Genomic DNA, 21,247 nt, shown 5'->3' with positions numbered 1-21,247 from the left:
TTGGCACAGGTCTTAGTTACAGTGTTGTGCCTTAAAATTTCAGCAGTGCTTCAGTAAGAGGTTGCCTTTTGCTTTTGCATAGCCCCTCTTTGATGGCGTACTGGCGTGCTGGGAGGGTCTGGGAGTTGCAGGACTGCACGTAGTATGAGAGAGGTGACAACTCGCACTTGTGATGCCTCTGCTAGGTCTTTACTGAAGAATGCTTGCCTTGCTTTCTGAGGCTTTTTTCTCTCCTCCTGCCATGCTTTTCTTCTCTTTCCTCTCTGCTTTCAACATCCTTTCTTTTCCCCCTTTTCTGCTTACTCATGAAAATGCACTGACACCCTCTTCAGATAAATCACTCCTTTCACTTAGGTGTGGTTCTTTTCCAATTTCGTTTGCTTTGTCTCCCTCCATACATACTAGTTTTCAAAACCTCACAGACCTCAAATGTAAAGGTTTTATTAATATTTAGTGGCAAGAACATTTCCAGAGAAAATGGTTTTAAGTGCTGCCATCATTGTTCAAATGGAATCTGAGTTTTAGTTCTCTCTGCTGCACTGAAGGGCTTCTTTGTCAGGCGAGATGCAGTACCACCGCTGAGTCAATATTTTAGTTTGATCAGGTAATAGAAAAGGTATAAAAATGGGCGTATTCACGTAAGCCTGTTAATGTCTCTTCCTGTGCTGCACACTTGTTCTGGTGGCAGTTTATAGCATACTAGTGGGTTGAAGAGTTACGAGAAGCCATAGATGGGTTGTAGGTTTGCTGTGTTGGTGAGAGCTGTAATTAGCTGTTTGTCATTGTTGGGTTTTTCCTTCTCTTAGATAGTATGTAACAAGATATGATCCAGACCTTTTCAGTTTCTGGCCACAAATAGGATTTTTCTGCAAGAAAGCAGATACTTTCCAAGATTTATGGTATGCAGCTGGGTCTTCTGTTGAGAATGCCAAACTGTGCCGGCTGTGCCTGAGACCAGGGTGTGCAGCTAGTGCTGGTGCTTCTCAAACGCACGTGTAGATAAGGGCACGTGACAGCAGTGCGTGGAGGCAAAAGGATTTGAGTGAGAACGTTTCTGTTTTGCTGGATGGATTTCAGGCTAGAGTAGTTCCCCGTGGGGCTGGGACAGGAACGCTCTCTGCAGCACGTGGGCTCTGGCAGTGCCGCTGCCTTTTGCTGCTTCAAAATGTATATGAAACCACAGCATCACTGTGGATTGAGTCTTTCTGCTAAGATTAAAAAAACCCCAAAACCATGATAGTAAGGCCAGTGTTCTAGCCAGAACATAGTGTCTGTGCATATTGTAATGAAGATGCTCAGCAATAACTAAGAAAACACGTAGGGACCAAACAATGTATTCAGATCCTGGTTACAGCTTCCTGGGCTGTGACAGATCTGTTGTCAGTGGGTAACTTCAGCTAACTGAAAGCAGGAGTGTCCTCCCAGACTTGATGTGGTACGTAATTGCTATCCATGCCTTATGCTGGGAGAAATGAGATCAGGCTCTGGCATCCACATGTCAATGAACTGAGGATATCCCTGAATTTTTGTAGGGGTAGTATTTCAGGGCCGATAAGCTCAGCTGAAATGTTATGGAAATGTGGACATCTGTCATATAATGGCAGATGCAGTGCATTTGCAAAAGATATACTTGGCAAGCCACCCAATTTAAATTGCTTCAGTTTTTGTTTCGTGGGAGGAGGGAGCAAGAGGCAGAGATGGAGAATTGTCAGACAGTTCATCCTTCTCACTCTTTGTCCTCATATTTACCTTTCAATGAAGGGGAAAGGAAGTATTGCTAGGACGCCGCTTTCTGAGCGAACAAACTGCGTGAGTCAGTGGGGCCAGAGGCTAGATGTGGGCACAGCACCAGAGCCATGAGGCCAATGTGGTGCAAGGCTGAACCGGAGCCCTTCTGCTCCCTCTCGTCTGGGCTTTTCTGCCTTTGTTTCCCCATTCTTTCCTTTACAAGTCTTTTGGTCCTTTTCCATCTCGTTTTGCTATATCTCTTTCATTTCTGCTGTTGCTTCTGGCACTATTTTCTGTTTTTTGCTAGCCTTTTTCAGCCCTGGTATGTTTAAGTGTGAAATGGCAGGCATGACCCTTAGGGACACGCTATTTTTAAGCACTTCCAACACTTTCTGTTTCCCTCTTTCTTCCCCCTTCCATTAGGTTATCACTTTTTATTTCAAGCCATTTCCAAAGGTTTCAAAAAACATTTTGCTGAGATCTGTGGTTTTTATTTTCTCTCTGCATGGCATGGTTTTAGTTATAAATCTAATTAGAAGATAGGAACTGTTTGGTTAGTATTTTTTTTTTTTTGTAAAATCTGTCAGTCACAGTCCAATACTGTTTGGGTCCTCCCTTCCATAGCATGTAGAAGAATAGGGAATCCTTCAACCAAAATGTAATTAAAACCTATTGAACAAACCTATGTTACCTAATCATGTCATCAAATATTTGCTGAAAGTAAATCAACAGCATCCACCCACCCTGTTCTTTCATGGACTCTCATCCTCAGTTTAAATGAATAGGTCGTTAATGGAGCAACTTCAGTTTACAACAGCTGAGGGTCTGACCAGAGTCTTTGTCTTGGGACATCCTAAGTATAGCACTTCCATCTTGGTGGGCATGGGCGGTCCATATCACAAGAGCATATGGGCTTGATGTTACCAGGATACAAATTCAAGAAAAAACCGGTGTACAAAACCAGTTGTAGTTGAAAGAAAAGGACAGATTTTATTTTTTTTTCTTTCCCAGACTAATTTCCAAAATTTCCAGATTTTAAATAGTGGTGGTCTTTATACATGTGGCCTCCAAGATTCGGAGGTGCTACAGCCCAGAGCCTTTTTCTCTTACAGGTTCATTAGCAAAAAAGCTTATGAAGGGCCTGCTGAAAATGGTTGTTTCTGAAGGTGTGTAGCCAGCAATGGTTTTGGTCACTTAGAAATCTGAGTGTGCTTCAAGTGTGCTATGAGGATATGTGGATTTTGGCAGCATTATGCAGAAGTAGAGTTTTCTGCTGAGGTCTTTGAGAACAGGAATTATGGTGAACAACTGCAGCATGTTAAAATTGTGTATTTTAATTGACAGGTATGTTCCCTAAAAAAATTGTTGCCTTTTTTTTTATTGCATTATTAATCCAGTAGAGCAACATACTGCAGTTTATTGCTTTCTGGTTTTCCTTTCTCCTGCCTGTTTGAAACAAGCTGACAAACACAGCCTGTGTTTTCTTTGAGCTAACAGGGAAATTGAGGGCTGGGGAAATCAGAAAAAAAGCTTTGAAAATCAGGTAGTGATTGGACTGGCATGGCAGTTACCCAGCAGGAAGGATATACTTCCCAGTAAACCACTTACCTCTGGAATAAAAGGCAGATGGAGAACGATGTCTTGTGCCTTTGGTGAGGTTGGTCTCGAGTGGTAAGTGAACAAAGCAGTGCCCAGTGGACAGGAAAATTGCGTTCTCTCAGAAGCTTTGGTGAGGTGACTGCAAGTGTCCTTGGGGTAGAGATGGACTGGGTTTTTTTCCTCCTCGGCTACCCCTGCGTGCCTTGGGGAGATTGCGAATCAGGCAGCAAGCGACGGGCTTCTTCCAGAGGGGCTGGCAGATAAACCACCACTGGCTTGAGCTATACAGTGTGCTTTGCACTACAGTGGTTTTCATTCATGACTGACCTTATCAACAGCATGGATTGAAAAAAATGATGTTTCCTACTGCCTCAAGTAGGCTTATGATTAGTTCCCTCCATCAAAGAGTATCCTGTTCTACACAGGGGTCTTTATTCTGACTCTGACCAGGGTACAGTGCAGGGTTTGCCTCTGGCGCTCTGGGAGAGTGGCCGAGTATCTTTAACATTTTGCAGTCAATATGAGGGAGATGCTAAATTTCCATTCATCTCATTTTTTGTTATGTGATATTATGGAGTTGAGTCAGATTTCCTGTGCTTTCTATTCACTAGCATTATATTATTGGCATTACATATTTTGTAGATTTATTTGCAACAGAAAAGGGATCTGCACATTTAGAGATTGCAGTTCTCTCTGTTGTCTTTCTGGCAAAATGTACAGGGAGTATTATGTGGTTTTTACCTGCTTCAGTCAGTGTGCTTTCTGCAGCGGTATAATCCGCACGCAGTACGTGTTAGACTCGGAGGACACAACACGCGAACTGTGCTTTAGCTTGGGCACAAGGGCTGGACAGGGGCAGTAGGGAAGGTTAGCAGTGTAGGATAGGCAAAAAACCCAGTTCTCTCCCAGACATTGAGGTTGTGCAGCACTGTTTATTCAAAATGACGCAATATATTTAAAGTCGGTACAGATTTCAGCACAATGGAGCCACAACTTTATCCCTTCTGTCTGATTTGGTTCCACCTCCACAGCTTTCTTACTGGATAATAAATGAAAAGATCTGTCCAAAACACGTGGACACACATGGCATGCCTACTTTGAGTGGCTGAACGCAAGTGCTCTGTGTGTGGAGCTGGAGAAGAGGAGGAAGGGAACGGGATTTCACCTTCCGTCCTCAAGGTCCTGCTCAGGATCCAGTTGTAATCTAGGTTGGGCAGTGGCAGAGAAGGGACTCAGTGCAAGGAAGCTCAGGTTAAGTTTTGGGGTAAGGTTAAACATTGCCATGCTCCCCTCTGGCAAGCAGCAGCTGTGGTGGTAGGACTGAAAAGCACGCTTTTCTAGTCTCCAAAAGCTCCTTGTTTTCAGACACTGTCACGTTGGCAAAGTGCCTTTTCCTCTTGTTTTGCTTCAGTGCTTCAGAAACTCGTAATGCATTCAGCAGTGCCGAAGTGTCTTCAGGCGCACAGGACTTGCCAAGGAACAGGAGACCCATGTTCAGTCTGCTCCCAATCCCATCATCTGCTGGAGTAAGCTTTCCCCAAAGGTGGCAGAAACTGTCCTGCCTCTGTGGAGTGGCCTCACCTGACATGAGAAGTCTCTGAGCTGAGGATGGGGCTTCAGGGCTGCAAAGCATGCCTTGTTTTTTAAGAAAAGCTTATGTCTCTTATCAAGGACAGAGGGAGGAGGGAGAAGGATGTCCACAGGGGAAATACTAATTTTCAGTTTCCTACCAACATGTGTTGAGAACGCTGTCTGCTTAAAGCAGTGTGTTCACAACAAGTTTCCCCTTCTCATGAAGGGAGACGAAAATGTGCCGCATATGGCACAGAATTGGCTGTGGAGGACAGCTGTCTGGAGGAAGGCCTGAACTCTGAGAACAGCACAATTCACAGGACTTTTGGATTTTCTCATATTCAAGAGGCCTTAGATCTACAATCTGTACTGATTTTCCCAATCTGTTAATAGCAATATTTATATTTTACCATTCAAAACTGACCAAAATCTTTGCTGGCCCTGGTGTCAGTAAAGAAACAGTATCCTTTGACTTATAAAAAAAACCCCAAAGCTCACTGAGGGAATTTATCCTAGACCAGAATTGCTCCAATCTGCTTTATTACCCTTTTTCCTTCCTCTTTCATTTCCTTTCCCAAAGTGTAGCATTAAGTCTGCCCAGTCACTAACAGATCTATGAATCCTTCCCAAAGAAAAATAAGCCCTAAGCCTCTCTGTATACATCACAGCAAATTGATAATAGTCATTGCTGCGGAGAATTGTAGGATGATACACTGCACGCTGCCCTAAGTGTGTGCCGGTATCATCAGCCTAGTTATGAGACCCATTAGTGCCCACTATTGTGGTTTACACTGCATCCATTGCTTGGCAGGAGGGCAGCACTGGAACACGCGTTCACGTACCAAACGAGGTTTCGTATTCAGACTCAATGTACCTTTTCTGTGGGCTTAGCATATGCAGCATTCTCTTTTTTTTTTTTTTTTTTTTTTTTTAATGTTTTTAGGGTTTTTTTTAAGATGTGAGGTTCAGTCCTGCAGAGGATTGCTGGGATCGAGTCTAACATGTTCAGTAGTTGCAAGGGTTCTTGCTGTGATGTGCCCCTTCGGCAACGCCGTGAGCAATGCAGCATTGGTTACAAAGGCCTGGGCGTATCCTGACAAAGTCACGCACAGCATAGAAACTTGCTTTGGACTGGGGTACTTTTCAATTAAACATTTTCAGGCAGACTGGATCTGTGAAGTTTAGCCTCATGTCATCTCTCCGTGCCCTTTTTCTCCCACACCCGCCTTCATCTTTCCTATTGTTTAGATTATAGACACCCCCAAAAAGACTGCAGCCTGCTACGTGCTTGCTCAGCGGGGCAAATTAGTGCACATCGGGGCACTGATTCCGATCAGAGGCTCTTTCCACTGTCATTATTTTTCCTTCAGAAATGCATTTCCCACACATTCCAGCAGGAATTCCTGCTACATTATTTCTTAATGTTTCCTACAGTGTTTCTTACTCAGTAAGAAAGGAACTTTTCCTCTCTCAATTTTTGAAATGTTTTTCTTCTTTATGTTTCTTTTTTTTTTTTTTTCTTTTTTTTAACCAAAGTTCTGCATAAAGAATGACAGTGAAGAGCTGGTCAGGTTGAAGGCACCTTGGAAGCATCTACTCGGGCCATGGCTGTTGGTGCAGCTATCCCATTGCTGTCTGTGAATGCAGCAGGGGTATTTTTAGCACTCCTCCGAAGCAGGCTGCTTGCTCAGGCTATCTCAGCACTACAGTCGCTCCAGGAGATGCTTTACATCCTGCAAAGTTTGAGGTGACTGAGCTGTAAGCATTTAGGTAGCCTGCATTTGTTTGGCAGTGTCCTGAAGAACCCTTCCAGGTGTTCACTGGGAGGAAGAAGCCCTTGAGGTGGTCACTCTTGGGTATAAATTGACATCTCGCAGGTGAGCAGGGACATGTCCTTCTACCAAGGCAGCCAGAGGCAGGGAAGGAGTGAGCTGGCAGCCTGGAGCTCCCGGCTCCTTCCCTGGTCAGCTGTAGCTGAGCTTGTGTTGCAAACCTTGCAGCAACATTTAAAAATGTGAGTTTTGTTGAAGGAGCAACCTTCAGAATCAGTGGGATAAAATTAGACATTCTCAAAACCTTCCTCTGGAGTTGAAATCATCTCTCTGAACCTCGCAGCGCTTTTGTGAGGCAACACACATACATAAGAAATTTTATTGCTGTGTCCTGATTTTCCAGGTAGATGCTCTCGAGGGCCAGAGTGTTGGGGTGACACTCAACAGTAGCACTTGAGTTACCAGATGTGGATCTTGGTTACTGTGGCACAGAAACAGGGGGACTTTGGAGTGAAACATGCCTTCAGTGCTTCTCAGCTTTTTTAAAAAAAAAAAAAAAACAAACCTTACATCTGTTTTAATTAGATACCAACCCTTTTCTTTATTAAATAGTTTTTAATTTTTTGCAAAGGATCCCATTAGGATGCCAGGAGGGGCGGAGGGGAGTTACTGCTCTGCAAACGAGCCAGCTAGCATCAGTGGACATGGCTCAGCCTCTCAGCAGTCTGACTCAGTGGTAAATGCTCTGAAGGTAACGCTCCTCCGGTACAGTCCATGCAAAACGTCGTGTCTGTTACTCAACACGTGTCGTATTGTCCTGGCAACATTCCTGTGGACACCACTGGGATGTTACTGTCATGAACGGGATTGTTTTTCTGTTTGTCACTCATTGCATCTGTGGACTGTGTGTTCCTCGGCCCTTACAATGGGGATGATGCAAGCTGTGCTGCTATCCAAATTACTCAGACTTGCAGTTTTTCTTTGAAGCTGAAAGTGGTGTTTTTCTGAATGAGGAAGTCTTTCTACTTCATTTAGGATGCATATTTATTCTCCAGTGAAATATAAAGGATTCCTGTAACCCATGCAGAGAGAAATACTGTAATGCAAAGATAAAGCAAATGCACGTGGTATATTCGTAATAACAGTAGCAGAACTTTGGGCTGAAGACCACGCATCATGATCCCAAGGTCAGTGTTGAAACTTCTGTGAGAGCAGATGTGATTTACCCTGAAGTCAGGGTTGGATTGCAAAGACCCGTGTTGCATTGATAAACAGCAATTGACACGAGCAATCAGAGGGGCAAAGTTGCAAGTTCTTACCTATGTCAACAGTGAAACTGTTGCAGTTAATAAAACCTAGAAAGCTGTTCCAAGATGCAATGGTTTCTCAGGTGATCTGAATCAACAGCTGGGTGAGTTCCCTGTCCCACTGCAGCATGGGTGTCAGCTGTGTCCATGCTCCTCTGGAGAGGATTAAAAATTGATGGTGAACTGAGCAGAGAGCACGGACTTTGTATTCCTGTCTCTTACCGCTGGCTCAGACATGATTGTATTCTGGTCATCTTTTCTCCTCCTTCACTCATTAGCTAAACTGCTTTAATATTAATTCAGTTAAGTGGGTGTTATTGCCCACGTATACAGATGTTGCAGGGACATACTGGTTACTTGGAGGGGATAGGTTTGCATTTCTTCAGGGGAGAATTGGAAGGGACATTTGTAGATATTTTCTCTGTTTCTGAGCTTCGTGGAGATGCACAGTAAGAGCTCAGTAGTGCTGTTGACTTGCTTGGACATCTGAGTTTACGCTCAGGGTGATTATCTTCCACATGGCTGGGTCACATTGACTTCTCCTCTGTGAAGCCTGAGGAAATAGGTTTATGCAAGTGAACTGTGCACAAATTACAGTAATCAGATGCCTTCCTGTAACGTAAAACCTGGGCACAGGGCTTCACCACAGCCACTTTGCCCGTTCTTCTGGTTTCCGAAGGGGAAAGCGGGAGCAGAGTGCTTGAGCCCCTCTCCACGTGCACAATTGCAGGTCCTCTCTCTAATGGCCCTGCCCACGTCCCCCCACGTGCCTGCGAGTGTGTCCAGTCTCACCCTCGTGCAGGAGGGGTGTGAGGAACCACCGTTCCCAGCTGCTGAGGCATGCCTGGTTCAGCAGTGCTCAAGGTCCTGAGTGCATCCTCCATGTATTTCACCTGCTGTTGCCTAGAAGATAAAGCTATACCAAGTAATTTTGTCAAGAGATCATGCATAGTTATCAAAAAAAGCCTTTTGTAGTTCTCTTGAAACACCCATTGGCAAAGACACTTCCCTGGATGGAACATTTAACAACATGCTTTTGACAACCTGTAATAGCTGGTTGGTGTAAGTGAAATATTTGAACAATGGCTGATACCTTGGTTGCTGAAATGGATTGATAAGAAATACACAGAATTTAGTTCAATATGATGTGAAAGCTCAGCTTTTAGTTTGCTAGGAGGTATTGCAGCAGGCAGAAATAGATATAAATGATACTGTTCTATTTGAAATGGAAAGTGAGCTATCAGCTAAACAGACTGCCCAACCTTCCCCATCCCCAACCAGGGAGGAAACCCCGCTGTTTTCCAGAGTGAAGTACACGTGTTTTATCCCGCCTTTCTGGGGAATGCAGAGCTCCCGCTTGCATCACGTAGCAGAGTCAGATGCAGGAGGAAGAACAAGGCAAAGTCAGGAGCCTGCTTTTCTTTACAAATTTGGCAATTTGGAATTCCTGCAAAAAAGAAATAGTCTTTGTTACAAAACCTCAGCATAGTGCCATCCCCTTCTGCACAGCAAGAAATCTAAGGAGTGGGAATATATTTTAAAGGAATAGATCCATAAGAAAACAGAAAGGGGCTCAGTGCTAAAAATAGTGCTGTTTTTCTCCTGAGTAATGAGGAAACTTTTAACAACAACAACAACAAATTTGCCTGTGAATCTCCTACTGGTGGAGACAGTGGTGAAAGAGTGAGAAGAGCTTTGCCGTACAGCTGGTCTGATAAAGGCTCTTCCGTGACCTAATCCATCACGGAGGGTGGCTGAAAGAAGAAATCGCCGTGTGTGTGTCCCCATGCCTGGGCCTCGGTGATTTTCCCCACCCTGCCAGTGGTTATGGGATTATCCCCTACGAGCACGTGGTATCACTAGGGATATATAAGTAGTTATTTCATGTGGCAGGATGTGTTTGTTTTTGCAAGTTGTATATGACCAAACTGCATGCTTGTGCATGGACATGTGCATGTTCCGCACAGGTTTGCTTTGCAGACCAGGGTTTGTATTTACGGAATGCTGATCGTTATCTAGTCTGACTGCCTGGCTAACCAAGGGCACAGGCTTACCTGCGAAACTTGCATCAGCTTTTCCTATCCTGAGTTCACTGTCACCTCCTGGGAACTCCAGTATGCCATCTACAAATTAAAATGAGGTATGCTTTAATCAAAGACAAGCTCTGAGGCTAAGTGGAGGAGTTGCTGCAGAAAGGTAAGTGTTCTGTGGCACCCAGGAGGTCAGACAAGAAAACGTAACGATCCCTCCTGCCCTGAAATCCAAAGCACTGTAATCAGTCTAATTATCTTTAATGCAATTGGTCAGTTATATACATATGCCTATACTCAGGAAGTCAGGAAGGACCCATGAAAGCTTAAATATACTACTGCTCTTATTTGTCGCTGCAAAGCAAATTTGTAAAAGAAAATTTCCTTCTTTTTTTTTTTTTTTAACATGCCCTTGTCTTGGAAGCTCAGGGAAATATAAATCAGCAGGCTGTTAAAGACTCTTACCACTACCTTAGTGAGGCAGAAAAAGCTGTGGCTGGAGAAATGTGCAGTAAGTTTAAGGTGTTTAATTTTATATTCCATACTGAGCCTGGAAACACTTGAAGTTGCAAAGTATTTTTTTTTGTTTAAATGCTGACAATATGCCCTTGAAGATTTTTATATGGAAATTAAGTCAATTACCGTTTCTGCAATGCAATTACTCTTTTATTAGGAACACTATAATTTTAACATGTTGGTCAGTATTGATCAGAAAAATCTATGTGTGATAATATATCTGGGATAAAGTAGTGTATGATTCAGATGACCTGAATTTATCTTTCATGAGAAAAAGATCTGGCAAGTATGATGAAGTGTGGCAGCCTCAGTTTCCCCATCTGTACAATGGCACCTATGTATTTTCTCGCCTACACTATTCCTTTGCAATTTATGGATAAAAAAGCGGTTTCTGACTAATACATATTTAATAGTAATCTATAAAAGTTCTCGTGATGTAAGTAATGCCACTTCTAAAATGCTAATATACTAAACTTGACAGTATCAAATAATTTTTGTAAATCCCAAGTATATACTTGTATTCTGCCTTGTTTCTTTGTTCCCCAGCCATTCAAAGCTCTGCTGCTCGCATTGAAATGCTACCTTTTCTTCTGCCTTTTGTGATCTGTGTCTGATTTGACTATTGATATATTATTATACTTTTAAAATAGTTGGTTATTTCCTTTCTGGTTTTACTTTTTCTTATATTCATCTAGTCCATGTTAAAAGTACAGTGGGTTTGGGATAAACTAATTGTAATGTTTCTTTTCTTTTGCATTCTCATTGCAGTTCCTTCCAGTTTGTAGCTCGCTGTTTTGCTGCAGCTTTATGCGCTGTGGGTGTTTTATGTGAAACATTTGCCACAGCATCGTTTTTGCCTTTTGAAAACGGTGGAATGATGACAAGTTTCATTTTGGGTGCTCTAATTTTGGTGCATAATCTTAATTGGTACTGAAATACAATGTATAGCTCATGTTGTATGAACTTTATGGTGTTGCATGATCAGGTTGGTATTTTATCAAGATAACGGATGTGTGAATTCTCTCCTCGGGATGTGCATATGGTATTGGTGCCACCTCATCAACAACATATTTGGGAATGGTTTTGCCTTGTATTTATATACTTGCATTGTTTTAGGAGAATGTAGCAATCTGTAGCAGTGGGTTGAGAGGTAGTTTATCATGTGTTAGTGAGCGTGGAGGTAATATCAAAGCACCGGAATGTCTGGATTGTCTGGAGGGATGTTCTTCATGATTTTCCTCAGGGAACCGGTAAGTTTTGTTCCCAGGGCTGCAGCACGCTCGCTTGGGCTGGGAGCCGAGGGGAAGATGAGATATGCCCTATGGGACTGGCGGGGTCACTGGGCAAGAGGGGCCAGCAAGCCCAGAGATCTCCACAAGTATTTCATGCTGCACGTGAAGTACCACGGGCCTCAAATGCTACCGCAGCCGGCAGGTGATGTAGCTGCTGTCATCTGCAGTTAGGGTGTAGGTTTCTGCCGGACTTCCAGGGAGAAGACTTCTCTGTCCTTTCACTCCAGTGTGGTGGAAGTAAGCTAGAAATGAATTGCCATGACTATATCATGAACTGTCCTTTATTCAGTCCAGGTTTCTGCTGAAGTTTTGAGTACTGGGCTTTTTACTCTGTCATAACTATTTAAAACACATTCAGGAATGCTTAAGTATTACATTTTCTTTTGAGTTCTTGTAAACACAAAGTAATTCCATTAGTGCTGCTCATGACAAGTCAGTGTTGAACTAGTGAACTGAGAAGAAAACTCTATATGCAAATCCAAAATGCACATACAATGCGGAGGGCCAAATAAATATGTGTGCAGAAGGCAGCAATATGTCCAGCTATCATGATTGTGCAGAGAACTGTACATATGCCAGCACAAAAGGAGAGTGTGGTGATCAATCTGCAGAAGTTTAGCCTGTATCATCCCGCGTTTCTGAAAAGGAGGCAAATAAAACTACCGTGATACCTTTGAGACCCAGGTATCTGTTACATTGTATGCACAAGCAAAAGTGGTTGCTGATAAAGATTTCTCCATTTCCCTCCCATCAAAATGGCATGAGTATTCCTTTTGACCCCACCGTTCCAAGTCGGCTTTCCAGGGCTGTCCTCTGTGTGTTTGTCCCTTCCTAGCAATCAGGGCTCATTTGTTCAGCTGGAAACGAAGGACTTTGGGAAGTGTCACCTTTTAGTTTATTATTGTGCCAGCATTAGTTGCTTGGTAAATATTGTCTAATGGTTATTGACCAGAAAAATTGTTGAAAGGCATATGTAGGTACAATGTGCCTTCTCACAAAAGCTATCCAAGAGACCTTTCTTCTTGATAACATTAAGCGAGGAAAATCAGCAACCAAATATTGGAAAAGCCTGTCTCATCCTGTCCAGCCCTCCGCCATTTCCAATGGCTCAGCCATAGGCAGCTGATTTGGGAGGTTTCACTGAAAACCCATTTTTCATGCTTTCACCATGGCAATGTTTCACAACACAGCAAACATAGCTAAAACACGTGTGTATTTTTATGATGATAACTTCTGACTTCAGGCTGCAAGATTCTGGTCATAAGGAAGGTTTGCAGGGTGTGGGTTATGCCAACTCGTCAGTATTAAAGACAGTTCCCTTTAAAGGACTTTAATTTCTTTGGCCCTCTGTAGTAAGATGATAGTCTTATTGCGTCCAGTCTTGGAGTAGTTCTGTTTTTCATACTTATACTCAGGTTTTCTTCAGCAAAGGCTCAGAGGGACCTGGGTTATTTTCCCATCTCTCGCACACAATAACAGTAGGACCTTGGGGTCATTCTGCCTTTGCTCATCAGCTGTAGGAACTGGGGCTCATGTTGTCTCTTCAGGATGTCGAATTCCCAGGATCCAGCTGCTTGGTGTTTCAGGTCCAGCCAATGCAATCTCTATTCACTCCTGGGCTTTTTAGGCACTGTTAAAATACAAATAATAAATCATGACAATGGAAAACAAGTTTTGCCTTTCTTGACAGTCATATCACTCTTTGTCCAGGGATTAATGAGTGGTTTAGTAGCAGTTATACTTTAGCTGGTTGCTAGTTGATTACTATTAAACAGAAATAATCTTAAATTGCAATACACAGTATGGTGGTAATCACCATTCTTGTTTCTGGTGGCCCCGCAAGAGATGTCTCGTGATGCGACACAAGCTAGTGATTCTCCTGCTTATAACTGGTCAATCTTTTTACAAATCGTTGTATTATACTTGCCTAACTTTTTGGACACATAACTTCTCTGCGTTTTTAATTCCATAATTCTAACATGGATGTTGTGCAATCATGAATGGGAGTGGATGTGAGTCTGAGGAAGGAAACCTTTATAACGTACAGTCTGCACTAAGAAAAAAATTGCTAACTTCTACTAAAATGTAGATTTTGCTCTGGTTCAACAAAACCCAGAAGCATGTATAGAACAGCAACTATATGCACAATTCCTCTGATCTCAAGGAAGAACAAATTAAATAAATACTTTTAATGCCTTGCTTGATTTTAAGAGAACAAGTAAATTCTTTGAAAAAAAAGAGGTGAACTGCTCAGTGCTTTTAAACTCATTTTAAACTCGGTTTAGGCTCCTCTGGACTGAGCTTTGTGCTTCTCAATTGCTTCCTGCAAGAAATGTAGTTTGGGAAATAGTTGGACAAAGTTTCAGTTGAGGCCTGTAAATGCCCTCAGTCTTGTATCTGAAGCACAACATATCCTGGTGATGCACGTGCTAGTTCATTTGTCTCTGTTTTTAATCATTTTTACCTAGAAGCATGTGCTTTCTGTGTTCAGAAGGAATGTTGTGTCCCTTGAGAAATATTCTCCTCTCCTGTTGTGTGTCCCTCCCCTCTGTCATGTGCTGCATGGTCTGCTTTAAATGAACGTGTGGTGTTTCCAGATGCATGTCTACATGAACGCCCGTACATCTTAACCGGTGATAATGAGATCTCTTTCCATCCCTCCCTTTAGGTTGTGTGGAGGAAACTTGGAGATGCTGCAGGGTCGTGCCCTGGAATTAGACAACATTTGTCAGGAAATCAATATAAAGGACCTATGTAAAAGGCCCTGAGCAAGTCCGCTCTCTGAAGAGAAAGAGTTTGAACTGCTGATGAGAGAGAAAGAACTGACTGTGTCCACAGTGACTTCTCAGCTGACGACGGGGCATCTGTATGCACTACAAGAGACTTTGTTGGAAACTAGTAGAGATTCTGCACAGAGGTCTTTCAGAGGAGCCGTGTTGTCAGTGTCCCCTGAATACTGCTGGTTTGGTATACTGGCTAGAGAAATGCTGCCGCTGCATCGTCCCTTCAACACCCCACACTTAGAAGCACTGAGGTATTTCCATCCTAACTAAAATATAATTGGGATTCTGCAGGAGTTACATGAAATAAGTTTTATTTTGGTTAGTTGCAGTGAATCTCTAGTAAGTCTGAATGAATTTTCCACTGGATTTAACAGAGGTTTTTCACCAGACTGGAGAGACATTGATAAACTGTGCCTTTGGTCTCCACAGTTTTGAGAAAATCACTACTTAGTAACTCACGCTTCAGTCTGTAAAATATTGGTTAATGGTGCTTAGGCAATTTCCAGATGATTTTTTTGCTTTGGTAGAATACCTGCCTTTGGAGGTGCTAAAAGACCATAAAGTCTCCTAACCAGCCAGTAGTGTAGCATAACTACAGTACTTGTAGTGAAACACAATTTCTTTCTAAATGAAAGTAAAGATAGCTTTCTTTTTGATTCGCTTTGATGCGCGTCTTCTGAAGATGTGTATGATGTTCACAGCCCTTTAATGAACAGAATACTTAGGTATCACTATTACAGGTCTCAAATCAGAATTTCGATCAGAGTTTTTTTTCCAGAAAGTATTTTCCAATTGTCAGGATGCTAATTTCTACCGTTTAATTTAGAGACATGCTGGTTTACTTAACAAGAGTCCATAAGGATCTTAAAAGATTGCACTGCATTATAAAAAAGCTTTTCTTGTCACTGTAGCTTTCAAAAAAAAAAAAAAAAAAAGGTTTTATTATACTCAGAGCATGTCTTTCATTATTATGAGGCAGAAAGCTCTTGTTCAGATTGCCTGAGATTTGACCAGACGGCGCCCTAGATGTGCTTACTTTATTTTTATCTCTGTGTATGATACTAGTTGTGTGTATTGAATTGCAATGATAGGTATTTTGTGTATATCTAAAAGCAATGATAGTTTCATGTATGAATGTGCAACAGGCTTGTGACTGAATGCTGTTGCTTAACTTTTTACTATAGCTGAGCATCAAAAAGACTAATAAAAGTTAAAAAAAAAAAAAAATAGGAATGCAACAATTCCTGGGTTTCTGGTTTGTTCTTGGTTACTAAGATTTGAGCCAAAGTCAGAACCTCTGTTTTCTCTGAGCTTGCAACATGCTGTATTCGTGGGCTATTTGCAGTGGAATGTAGCTCGGTTGCTGTACAATCTTTTGTTCTATAGGAGTATGATGTAAATCTGCTGTCTTCAGAAAAAGTGTGTTAATTTGCAGCAGTACTTATTGGTTTCTGTTGTTATTTTTCCTTGGTACCATTTGACATAAGGCCTCCGATCCAGCATTGCTTTCTCGGGCAAAACTCCTGTTCACTCTGTCTCCTTGAGTTGGAAATGCAGAATCCGTCCTTCCGTCTTGAAACATTGCACTCTTGCATAATTTCTTATATATAACCCAGCCCAAACAGTTGTCTCTTATCTTTACATGTTGTTTTCTCCCATACGTATTGTTTGCATAGTTAAACTTCAATTGTTGTATTCCTATATATCTATCTATATGTATGAAAAATTGTAAAACATGTACTTGTGCCTGCAGTACGTATGTGCAGGGGCTAACTTGAGGGACACTGGTCTTTTGCCACTACACTTGTGTAAATTTTGATACTGTATTAAAACTATTTTTTTACAGTTCTGCATATGATTGGGTATCAAGTATCTGTGTTCATCTTAGCGACAGTAATAAATTATAGAATCTCACTGTTGTTTGCTCTCCTTTAATGACCGAAGCCACGAGGTGCTTGGGCTCATGCAGTTTGCTTTGAAGGAGCTGTTTGAAATGTTTCCTGCTTGCTTGAGAAATTATCTGCATGTTGTAGATTTTTTTTTTTTTTCCACTTTCTCTCCAGGTGTCTTAAAAAAATCCCAGATACGTGGACTTGCTTATATGTTTTATGCTGAGGTAGCTACTGTATGTATTAAATATGGACAGCGGGGGCACCAGTGCGGCAGGTCCAGGTTGCCACCAGCCACGTGCCCCAGGTGCGACGTGTTAAGTCCCCAGCTGCGCTGCAAGGGCAGCCCCAGGGCACCTGTGCGGGGCCCTTCCTCCTCCTTGCACAGTGCGGCTTTGAGGCAAGGACAGGGCAATATGGAGCTCCCGGAGCTGTTTCACTCGGGTAAGAGACGCAAGGCATTTTTGTGGTACTGGGGGAGGCTGGTTGTGTCCTGCTGCGGTCTGTCGGTGGCCTCCCGTGCTCCCACCGCATCTCTGCCCCAGGACCTGCACGTGTCAGGGGAAAGGGCAGCGAAAGGGCTGCCTATTACTGCTTGTGCCAGTGAGCAGAAAACTTGCACTAAACTTTCTGGAAATAAGATAGTACAGTCAGTATCTCGGAGCTAATAAATCCCGTGGGGACTCCTAAAAATACAGCTTGCTAAGAGGAGAAAGTGGGCAGCGTGTGGAGAAGAGGGCCAGTGCTTTGGGGGGTCCCAGTAGCCTACTGGTATGTCTCTGCACTAATGAATAAAAATTGCTGTAGTAGTTACAGACCTTCAGCTCGTCTGTCTTGCTCTCTGCCCACACAGTTAGGCGTTTTTCACTAAAATGTAATTGCGCCAAGCCTCATGGACTCCTCATTGAGTTGTTTTTAGCATAATTCTGCTTCAGTCAAAAATTTGCACATGTTGTTACGGGGCCATTCCCAGCTTCTGAGCTGAGCATGAATGAGCTATAAAATTCGCTATGCGAGTGAATTTTAAATAGCACTCACATAGTGCATGTAGTGAGTGGATTTTACATTCCGCGGTGGAGAACAGCTGCTTTACTGAAGGGTTAGAAGGTAAAGAATGGCAGTTTGTTTTTCAGCAAGTGAAAGGGTTTCAGTAGAGCCCGTTCCCTAAAGGTTGCAGTTGATGGACATGTTTATGAACACGGCACAAAGCCAGTGTGCCCTTTTTAACATTTTGAGCACAGCCAGCCCAAAGAGCCTCTGGGGCATGGGGACGGCACCTCGCCCCACGCTTCTTCATGCTGCCTGAAGCTCTCAACCACCAAATGCCCCACAGGCTTTCCATGTTGCTGTGGGGTTCCTCCCCAACAAATACCACTCTTGCCAGGGTACTGGTTTGTTTAATTCTTTATACGTTTTTTTGAAGTAAGTCCCAGGGTGGTGTGAATTCTTTATACTGATCTCACCAGTTTGATAACAGAAAAAAGTGGTTCAGCCACATTTTTGCCCACTTTCTGGGAGGAAAAAATCTTGAGACTGTCCTTTATTTTGAATTCCTGCAGAATTGACTAGCAAATGCAGCTGCCAGGTATATAATGCCGAGACCTCTTTATATCCCCACGCTTGTGTTTTCCAGGCTCGCGTGAACTGTGCACACAGGGACCCCAGCCATGAACGTCCCCAAACCAGCAACTAGCTCTGTGGCTCTGGTCATCCAAAAACCTGAAGGTAAGAACAGCTGACTCAATAGCAGCTCCGCCTGGATTTCATAACTAGAGGTTCTGCATTATTTAAGCAACCAGCGAACAGGCATTCGCTGGGCTGCTTCGTGGTTATGGTACTTTCTAGCACATGCAGTCAGGCCCAGAAGTGAATCATGAGATGGTGTTAGCCAGAGCTGGCAACTTGCATCTGATCTATGCAGTACTGCGAGCGAGGGGGAAGGAGAAACTGCAAATGGAGGAAAAAGCAAATAATCTTCTTGCTAGTAATGTGGGTTTTTTTTAAAAAAAACAACTCTCTCCCCTCCTCCGTGGTGACTTCAGGTTCTTCATGATTTTTTTAATCTCAGAAATAGCATGGTGTGGCTGAAATTTTCAATATGTGGAAGAGAAACTTTAGTTGTTACGAAAAGTCAAATACTGGGGCCACTTCATAAAAAGATGAGAGAGGAGGAGAAGGCTTAGTAATGGCTAAAGGAGCATGAGACTACGTGGGATGCTCCTGGGCACTCCTGCTGACTTTGGTGGGGGGGTCAGACAACCCAAAAATAGTAGCGTGAATGAAAATAAAGTTTTAAATAGTCTTACAGAAATAAAAATATTACCATATTTTAAAAACATGGACCAGAGACATAAACCTTACTTGAATCTTTCTTAACTGAGAAAGCTCAAACACTTCCATGAGAGCAATTAGAAAATTGAGAAATATTCATGGGGAATGATGAAAAATAAATCAAACCATAGCATCTTCTGATACTGATATGAGGTCTTTGCTGGCTGTGCTCGAGCCAGGTGCTGGGTAGCTCCAGCCCTGTCCAAGCATTTGTGGTTCCCTCTCGTGCTTACCGCCTGGTGGGGAGAGACCCCAGGGACTTCATTACGTGCTGCCGTCTGAAACAGCTTCCCAAACACCTGGTTCACGAAGAAGTGCCAAAGTAATAATAATAAATTATTTAATATGTTTGTTAGAACATGATAATTACTCTCCACTTGGATAAGAATTTGTTATAATTACCTCTTCAATGCAGTGGCCATGGCTCTGAAGTTTGTTTGGTGGGTTTCCCCCACTACTGTAAATAGATTGAAGTAAATTTTAAAAATAATTTATTTAAAAGTCTTCAGATGAAAAAGTAAAGGAAAAAGTAACACTGGTAGCCCATCCACAGACTCTAGGAAGGAAGAGGACAAAGGGAAGGGGGATGGGGACCAGGATCCAGGCTGCAGGTGAATCCTGAGCAGCATTTAGGTGACTAGTGGTACAAGCCATTTGCTATACAACTCACCTGTGCCTGTGGCAATCATCAAGGCTTGAGAGAAAGGCTGTGTGAGGAAAAAAAGGTGGCTTAATGTTTTCACTTGTGATTTTATTTTTTTTTAGCATTGCTCTTGGTAAATGCTGGGGGACAGGGTTGGCCCATGAGCAGTAGTGTTCCCCAGGCCTGAACGTGTCAACTGGAGAGGGTTGATGGCGTGTTTTTTTCAAAAAGCTGTGAAGATCCCTAGTGACACGAGGACATCTTGGCTCAGGCGAGTGTGCTGAGCCCTGTTAAACCGTAGCATCACTCATGGCTTAATCGTACAGGTCAGAGAGTGAAAGGAAAGCACTCTCTTGGGTTTTGAGGTGGCCCTTCAGAAGAGGATCTGGTTTGTTGTCACAGTGGTGGGAATTGGCCTGAATATCAATCTGTGGCATGGGGCTGTCGAGCTGCTCTGTTTTCACAGGCGTTAGACTTCGTAAGAGAGGAAATACACAATCTAAAAAATACGTTATTTTTCTCCCCCTGCTGAAGGGGAAGCATTTACAGCCTGCTGCACATGCCCATTTAGAAAGCCCCAGAGCCCACCCTACACAACCTTGAAAATCCCAGGAAAAGCACACCATGAAACACGGAAACGTTTCCATGGGAACTGTTCATCTACTCCTGCTAATAAAACGGACCTATAACACAAATGATAACAGGTCCCAATTTCAGCACCAAACTACAGTTAACGCTACAAAGGGAACCAGTAAATAGCAGAAGTGTAAATCAACAAAACTGCTAAATTAGGTATGTGCATGCCTCCCCACAAAAAACCCAAGCATAGAAACAAAGCCCTTGAGGGGGGAGCAGGGGGGGTGGTGGAGAGAAAAAAAAGATCATTTTAATTATAGTACATCCAGCCAACATAAACCCCATGGATTGTGTGAAATCAGGTTTGTTCTTCTGATACGCAGCAGGAAACCCTGTAGCAGATCAAATACGTTCAGGGAGGCTGTCTTGCTAATTGCTGCTCCTAGCTGAGCCAAAGCAAACTATTTAGACAAAGGAGAGAATTCACTTTTTATTTAGTATTAATTATGAAATAGCATGTCTGGATGGGCTTCACAATAACACTACATTTCCTGAGGAAAAAAATGTAGTTTTAATCCTGTGAAATAATTGGAGAATTAACCCTTTGCTTCAGGCTGGAACCCCAACGCGTGCTTACAATTAAGTGCAAGATGAATGATGTCTCAAATAAGGCCTTTCCTTCAATCACAGCAGATTATGAAATTAATTTTAAAGCCTCCTTTGCAAGCATTCTTGTGTGTTTTCGCCTTACACTGATGTTACACCAATGCATTCTTTTATTTCTGTTGTGAATTTCACACTTCCTCGTGTTTGTTTTGGGGGTTTTTTAAGCCTGTTATGGCCATTTTGCAGCATCCCTTTGGCTTCTCACTAAAGATTCTGGAGTTTTCCTCTTATGCTTTTCTCCTGCAGCGTGCGAGTGGCATTGCGGAGCAGCTTAGCTGAACATTAGCATTTGTAGCTATCGACAAATAAAACCAAAATGGCAGGGAAGAAGTTGTGATACTGAATGCTAGAAGCGAGTGCTTCTCAGACTTGGTTAACCATCTTCCTCCTACCCTTGGAGTCACTGATGTTCAGGCCAGGTGGTCATATGGCCCAATAGAAAAGGGGAGCAATGATGAACTTAGAAGTATGTGTGGCCAAGTTTGTAGGAAAAGGATGAAGAGATGGGGTAGGAATTGGCTGGGGTTGAAGGCTGCTTCTTAC

At 42.8% G+C, this 21,247-nt stretch overlaps 1 protein-coding gene across 6 annotated transcripts in view; it reads left to right on the top strand.

Moving 5' to 3' along the window:
• CCDC85A (coiled-coil domain containing 85A) overlaps positions 1–21,247 on the top strand; it is a 143,825-nt gene that overhangs the window by 64,455 nt on the left and 58,123 nt on the right. For 3 of the 6 annotated variants that reach the window (XM_075749905.1, XM_075749904.1, XM_075749903.1), the window contains one exon: positions 14,485–16,513. Coding sequence is in view for 4 of the 6 variants with exons in the window: in XM_075749903.1 (XP_075606018.1) it covers positions 14,485–14,574 (90 nt within the window). In the remaining 2 variants the exon portion in view is untranslated. Of the gene's footprint in view, positions 1–7,302; positions 7,423–10,422; positions 10,520–13,661; positions 13,664–14,484; positions 16,514–18,121; positions 18,214–21,247 lie in introns of those variants that run through there. The other 3 variants (XM_075749909.1, XM_010297764.2, XR_012834825.1) reach the window with 3 other exon arrangements.

This window comes from Balearica regulorum, chromosome 3 (genome assembly GCF_011004875.1).
Source record: "Balearica regulorum gibbericeps isolate bBalReg1 chromosome 3, bBalReg1.pri, whole genome shotgun sequence".
In the NCBI taxonomy this organism is placed as follows: Eukaryota; Metazoa; Chordata; class Aves; order Gruiformes; family Gruidae; genus Balearica; species Balearica regulorum.
The sequence above is the reverse complement of the archived record's forward strand: the minus strand, read 5'-3'. Positions and strand labels throughout refer to the sequence as shown.